This window comes from Poecilia latipinna, unplaced genomic scaffold, assembly GCF_001443285.1.
Source record: "Poecilia latipinna isolate Pla-1442-1.1 unplaced genomic scaffold, P_latipinna-1.0 Scaffold211, whole genome shotgun sequence".
In the NCBI taxonomy this organism is placed as follows: domain Eukaryota; kingdom Metazoa; phylum Chordata; class Actinopteri; order Cyprinodontiformes; family Poeciliidae; genus Poecilia; species Poecilia latipinna.
In genome coordinates, this window is record NW_015112827.1 from 93590 (window position 1) to 100381 (window position 6792).

At 41.6% G+C, this 6792-nt stretch overlaps 1 protein-coding gene across 1 annotated transcript; it reads right to left on the reverse strand.

The window, feature by feature from the left end:
• Positions 1-792: 792 nt before the first annotated feature.
• Positions 793-4772, reverse strand: edn1 (endothelin 1). Its single transcript, XM_015031555.1, has 5 exons — positions 4457-4772; positions 4187-4337; positions 3230-3364; positions 3054-3128; positions 793-1840 (listed from the first exon to the last, which is right to left on the reverse strand). Exons 1-5 carry the CDS (start codon positions 4752-4754, stop codon positions 1699-1701), a joined length of 801 nt encoding a protein of 266 aa, XP_014887041.1. The 5' UTR covers positions 4755-4772; the 3' UTR covers positions 793-1698.
• Between the last annotated feature and the right edge of the window lie 2020 nt (positions 4773-6792).

A 6792-nucleotide genomic window follows, 5' to 3' on the forward strand; every position in this document is an offset into this window, starting at 1 on the left:
CCACAGGTCAGATTCCTTGATGATACATTTCTGCATTTCTGAAATTTACAGGTTACTTTTCCAGAATATCCTGTTATATGTCCAGGACTTGGAAGGTTTATTATTTAAACGTACTTTCCTGAAACCTTCAGGTTAGTGTGGAAACAAACCGGTGGAGCTCAGGATCCATTCAGAGAATCTACTGGTTACTTCTGATGAAGAAAACCCACAAAAGTTTATTTTTCCAGAATTAACCGTCTTTGTTCCTGAAACCTTCAGGTTTCTATCCTAGAACTGATTCTAGAACGGCTCCAGGTGTAACTCTGGGCCGGTACCAGAGGTACAGAACCGGCTCGTCTTGGTTCTGTGCAGGTTAAACCTGGTGGGTGATGTTTGTTTCCGTCAGGTGGGGCTCAGTGGAGACGTGTGGTGATGTTTGCAGCAGGTTTGTTTTTGAATGAGCCTCAGTATTTTCTTTTATTTTGGGTTTTTCAGCCTCATGGATTCTGATTCCCAGTTAAAACAGTCGCAGCTCCTAATAGTCTGGAACATCATCAGCATCGGGTTTGGATATTTTTAGCTGTTTTTGAAGTTTCTGTTTCATGCTCATCTTGATTTCTGATCATCTGAAGTCTTATTTATGGATTTTGTTTCTGATGTGTTTTCATGAAAACTTTGAGCTTTTCAGAACTTGAATCCTTCTGGATGTGTTTTTGGTTTCTGATGATAATTTAGTGAAGTTCTGCTCAGATTTCCCCTGTTTGGATCCACAGCCAGATGGAAAAACATGCGACAGTAACCATGGAGACGGTCTGTTAGTGATAAATAAATTTATTGGCCAGAATTCGGCACCATTTCACAGAAATGAACCCGACAAACATGAGACGGACCAATATGGCCTCCGCAGGAATTAATAAATAAATCAGAGAGGAAAACATAAATTACAGGAGTGAAGAGAAAAAAAGTCCAGCGGTTCTGGTTTCAGTCGAGTCCGAGGAAAACCGGAGCACCTTCACTGACATCATCATCATCACCTCAGCTCCTCTTCCTCGCGTTTATTTTGAAATGCTTCTTTCAGAGTCCCACTTTCAGTCCAAGTCGTTTTCCAGATAAAAACGGCCTCAAAACGGAAAACGTGGAGCGGATCAGGAAAACATGGAGTGGATCAGGAAAACGTGGTACAGTTTCCACCATATTTTAGATTTAAACACTTTAGTTAAAAAAAATAATTTTTAAGACTTTAAATACATTTCAGACAAGATGAAAATCTTACTGACCAAATAAACAGTTTCTGTCTTAAAAATACAAACTATTTAAACTTCTAACATCATTCAGGCTGTAAAAATAATAAGTACATGAAAAAAAGCTTTCAGGATGAAAATCAGATTTTCTTCTCTGGATCTCGATTTCTTTGCATCCTACATGGGATGCAGCTCTCGTTTCTTGGCTTTCTCAAACATTTGATGAAATTATTCAAAATATTATTTTCTCTTTGACCAGGAAATATTGAGGTTTTGCGACTCTTCCATGTTTCCCGTGAGACTGCGGCTCTAATCCCTGAGTCTCTGTTTGCTCTGTGGGAATCGGGTCCAGGTGTTTTCCACCTGCGGGGGGCCACTGCAGCCCAGGGGTCCGCTCCCGGCCCCTGGCGCCGCTCAGCTCCGGTTACGGCCCTGCTGCCGTGTGTTTCAGTCTGAACTCTGAGGGGATGCGTCCCATTTAGGATGCGGCGCTGTCGCCCTGCCACGCTCTGGCCCGGTGATGCCGCCGCGCCGGCCATTTCTCCAGCATCAGGCGGATCCGCCGGACCGCTCCGAACACTGCGGGCTGGACCCGGCCGGCGGCGCTGGCGCCCTCAGACCTGCAGAGGAACAACAGTCATCAGAAACCAGAACCAGAAACTTTACTGAAGAATATATTTATAGAAACAGAACGCACAAAGTCTAAGCTCCGCCCACAAAAGCAAACAGGAAGCAGGTCAGGTGACAGGAAGGAGTTCAGGGAGGCTGGATCCTCAGTTTTTCATTGTCTGTTCTAATGAAGCATACTACTGGAAAAATATTTCAACTACGGATACGGGCAGAAAATTCAGGTTCTCTGATTTTTCCCATTAAATGGTTGAATTTCAGGATGATGAACATTTTTCAAGATGGCTGCCATTTTTGAGCCTTTAAAACCAATTCTTGCCATAAAATGTTCCCTATTTTCATATATTGGATGAAGTTTATGTTACATCCAGTTTTTGACTTTGGTCATTTGATTCATGCAACTTTAAAGTGATTATATGTACAACAGTCAGAAACTGGAAGGAGATGAAGATGAGACGCAGACGTTCGTCTCAATGGTTAGCGTTAGCTTACCTATTTTTTGTGTGTTTAGCGGTTTAGCATTAGCTTCCACTAATTTTTTGTGTCTAGTCGTTTAGTGTTGGTGGAGTTAAATTCTTGTTTAGCTAGTTTGCTAATAGCTACTGCCGATTTTAGCACAAATATATATTCTCCATTAAAACCATGGCAGCCATTTTGAAAAATGTCCATCACAAAAAGAAAACACAAGATCAAGAAAATATATATGAATTCTATGGTACAAAACCATTTTTTCTTTGTTGATTCTGGAATTTTTAAAAGTTTTTCCAAGAATTTACTATTTTTTATGAATTTCTTTCCTTTAGAGTGTTTCCTTCTGAATTTTCCAGATTCTCTGAGTTTTCTGCATATTTATAAACGGGGTGACGTACGCTTCAGAAGGACTCAGATTTGGTAACTTGTGTTTTTCACAAAGATTTTAGTCCCTGAAGCTGCAGCAGCTGCAGGTGTTTATTCCTCCTGATGTCATTAAAGTCACGTGATGGATGGACGTTTGAGACCGGAACCGGTCCAGAAGGCGGGAAACATGAGCGAGGCGGGTAAAGTTCTGGTCGGATCCAGATTCCCTGAACGAACCGGGACTGCTGTGCGAACATGACGGAACATGAAGGTTGAGCTGCAGGGAACATCCGGGAAGAACCCGGAAGTTCTGCAGGAACACCTGCCGTTCCAGGATGTTCCGATCCACCTGTGTTCTGTTTGACTCACCTGTCGGGTTCGCCCGTGTCTTCTGTCCGCGCGTGACCTGGAGAGCGCATGCGTGCGCCCGTCGCCATCTCTGACCTGCATCGCACGAGATCACATTCCAGTCAGCGCCACGCGCACAAACCAGTTCTCACGGTTACGCAGGTGCCTGAGTGATGTTTTTTTTTTTTTTTACACACCTGAGGCAGAAGTTCACGCAGCTGTTGTCATTTCCATGCAGACACCGACATCTGGGCGCGCGCGAGGTTGCCGTGGAGACCGACAGGTCGCGCTTCGCCCGGGGCGCGTTCCCGAGTCCGTAGGAGACCACGCGCCTGGAAGGAGAGAAGATTTCAGATTAAAATGAGAAACAATAAAATAAAAATGAAACAAACAAACATAAAGGAATAAATCTACTTCTTAGTGCGCCACAAACGTTCTTGCGCATGCGTAATACCGCAAACAAGTCTTGGTTATTTTGTAGTTTTGGACGTTTTATTGCCATCATTGAGAGCTCATGATTTAAAGTAAATTGCTATCATTTGTTCACGTTTATATAAATAATAATAATAATAATAATAATAATTTTCTACCAAAAGAATTTATTTCTTTGTTTTGTTTTCAGTCGGAGCCTAAAAATCTATCAAATTTTACAGGATCAGAACCAAATGACATGGAAATAATAAAATCGTAATAAGTTAATATCCAGTTACTAAAAATATTTCAGATTTAAATCATTTAATGATCATTTTCATATTTCTCGATAAGCGCAATTGTAAGGGAAATAAGATGAAACCACGAAGCTTCGAGTATGAAATGGGAAAAAACGAAATGGGAAGAAATTTACAGCGAAATAGTTTCTTTACTTACAGCGGTCCGTTCATATAAAGAGTCTGACTAAATAACGATAATTACGTTTTTGAATGTATGAATTATTTAATTCAGCTTTTAAAATATAATTTTTTTCTGCGTGCATCACTTGATCCACTTTGTTTATTATTGTTTAACTGAAAAGCTGAGATGTTCTGATGGAAGTTCGGTTTAAAAACAGAAACTTGGTCTTCAGTTTTCAGCTCAAAGTGCCGCAGCAGAGTTCTGCGCAAACAGCGTCAGGTTGGTTTGGATGAAACCCGGTCCGAACCTCCAGCTGCACTCACTCAGGTGTGTTGACCCAGATGATGTCCAGGTGGCAGAAGTAGACGCACTCCTTGTCCAGGAACGTTGCGCAGGAGCAGCGCTTGTAGCGCACATGGCGCTGCGCGCTGGCAGGTGCGGCGGAGCGCGTCTCTGCGGCTGGCGCACACAGAGCTGGAAGGAAAGCAGAGAAACGGCGTGAGGTTTAGTTTAGTTGCTTTCTGCGTGTCGGAACCGTTTCAGCCGTCCGGACCCTCTCGGTTTACTGAGCATGCTCAGTGAGAGCCAGTTACCTGCGCAGAGCGTCACGCACAGCGCGGAGATCCAGAGTTTAAAATCCATCTTTTGTGAAATGAGGAATAATCCGCAGAGGAACCTGAGCTGAGCATGAATCCTGTTTCTCTGGCTCCACATGTGCAGCGCTGCGGCTTTATAAGCAGCCTCTTCCTCCTCTCCCTCCTCTTCCTCCTCCCTCTGAAGTTTTTGTCCCTGTGGTGTTTCCACTGCGCTGCAGCTTCCACCCAGCAGGCGGCGCACTGTCACAGATCCAAAATTAGAGACTTTGAACCTACAGGCTTCATTCTGGGCCATTTAGCCAAAAAACTGAGGATTTATGTTCAGGAGATGGAATGAAAAACTAAAACTAAACTGATTTAACTCTCAAACATCATTTAGAAAAAATTGAGAACAAAAAGTATGAAAAAAAAGTAAAAACTAGAAAAAACTGACTCTGTTCTTCACTATGTAAACCATAAGTCCCACTGTTATTGCCATTCCCAGTAAACAAGTTCAGATTAGAACACTCCTCTGGTGTAATAAGTAAAAATGAACACTAAAAATAAAATATGCATAAACATGCAGAGTTTCTGTCCTCTGGAGCTGCAATCCTGCAGCTTTTACATGCATCTGGATCACACTGCAAAAACACAAAGTCTGCCACTACCGTTTCATCAGTATGAAGGAATTATTCACATTTAACAACTATAGCTTGCTGAAAAGTTACTTGTAAATTAGTTTTGTCTTCTTTTAGGTGTAATAATATATTTGGACTAGAAAATAGACTAAAATATTTGATATATTGTGTTTTTGCAGTGCAGATCATTCCTTTGGTTCAGTTAAAGCAGTGATTCATATGAAAACTGCAGGACAAACGGCAGCAGGCTGACCAGTTTCATACTTACTGGGGTAAAACCACTGAAACCAGTTTGGTTTCATCCATTGTTCTGTGATCGTTTGATCTAAATTTCAACGTCACACTGCAGGAAACGACTCTGCGAACAAACCAGCAGAACAAAAGACATGGATCCTCTTCACAGTTACAACTTTTCCAGCGTTGGTGGTTCCTCTCTATTTAAAAGAATCAGTTTTATTCTGGCTGTCCTGCAGGGGGCGCTCTCAGCTAAAGAGTTTCATCCAACAAGCTTCATCTGAAAAATAACTCCTCATCCTCAGTGTGAGTGTGGAAACGTATAAAAACAACAGCAAGAGCAATTACATTATAACAGCCTATGAATAAAAATGAAACTTAAATTTTAACCGTAAACATGTAGAAGTGAATCAAATGTTTCATTTAAATAAATATATTTAATCAAATTAGCTAAGATTAAGCAAAAAGTGTAAGAATTTTTACATTTCTTACATTTAAAGATCAGGAATCCTAAAGTGGGGCTGAGTGATGCGTTTACAGACCGATGTGTGCAGGAAATTTCAGTTTGGAGATATGTCCATGATCTCTTCTCAAGTGAAGTCAGTACATCAATACGAATTACGGTTTGTCCACAACTTGTCTCCAAGCGACCCAAAGTTTTCGATTTTTCGTAAAATTGGAGTGTAACTGAAACCAGCTGCCGCTCCGCTAGAGTGAGAAAAAGAGTGGATTTCTGATGGCAAAATAATTTTTAAATCGCCGCCACGCCTACAGGTATCGCTCTATCGGTATCGAAGTCAGTCATGACGTTGATACGCAAGCCTGCTCCCGTAAAATGTTTTCGAAATTTTCCTAGTGCTTACTCTTTTCTTTCAAGGTGCTTTAGGTAATCTGACGCTCTCAAGTGTTTTCCATACATTTCTGAAAAATTTCAGAGCTCAGCACACACCATTTTTCTCTCATCGTTGTTATTACTGTGAGTGAGGTAGAGATATGAACCGGGGGAGTATCAGAGACGACAAATAGCCCTCTCATACGCTTCAAACGGTTTTTGAATACGTATCACGGTTCCCGAACGGGAAGGAGTTGTTCAGACTGCTTTTTGGAGTGAAACTTGTTGGCTCAAACAGATGGAGTTATGTCTCCCCCTTTGTGTCTCTTGGCAGAGAGGATTAATTACCATAGCAACAGGCCACAGCTGCTGATTGGACTACAAACACGGCCATGTCTGTAGTTCTAACTGTGGCGAACACCCACTTAAAACAGAGGGCTAGGTTTAACCCAACCACTGTCACACACTGGATCAGTGTGACCATTCAAAATAAAGCTTAATAAAAATTTCAAAATAAAAGCCTTGACCATTTTTACATCAAGCAATTGGTCTTTTGGGATTTACATGACTGTTTTAACCAAACTATTGTTTCACATTGAATTAGTGTGGTCATTTAAAATGAAGCTTACTGGAATATTCCTCCCACGTTA

Bases quoted from the DNA above. Each gene is read 5' to 3' on its own strand.
- edn1 (XM_015031555.1), bottom strand. From the start codon at position 4,754: ATGGCCCAGAATGAAGCCTGTAGGTTCAAAGTCTCTAATTTTGGATCT. The intron at 4,338-4,456 runs GTAACTGGCTCT...CTTTCCTTCCAG, and splicing joins GTGCGTGACGCTCTGCGCAG to CTCTGTGTGCGCCAGCCGCA. The intron at 3,365-4,186 runs GTGAGTGCAGCT...CTCTCCTTCCAG, and splicing joins ATCTGGGTCAACACACCTGA to GCGCGTGGTCTCCTACGGAC.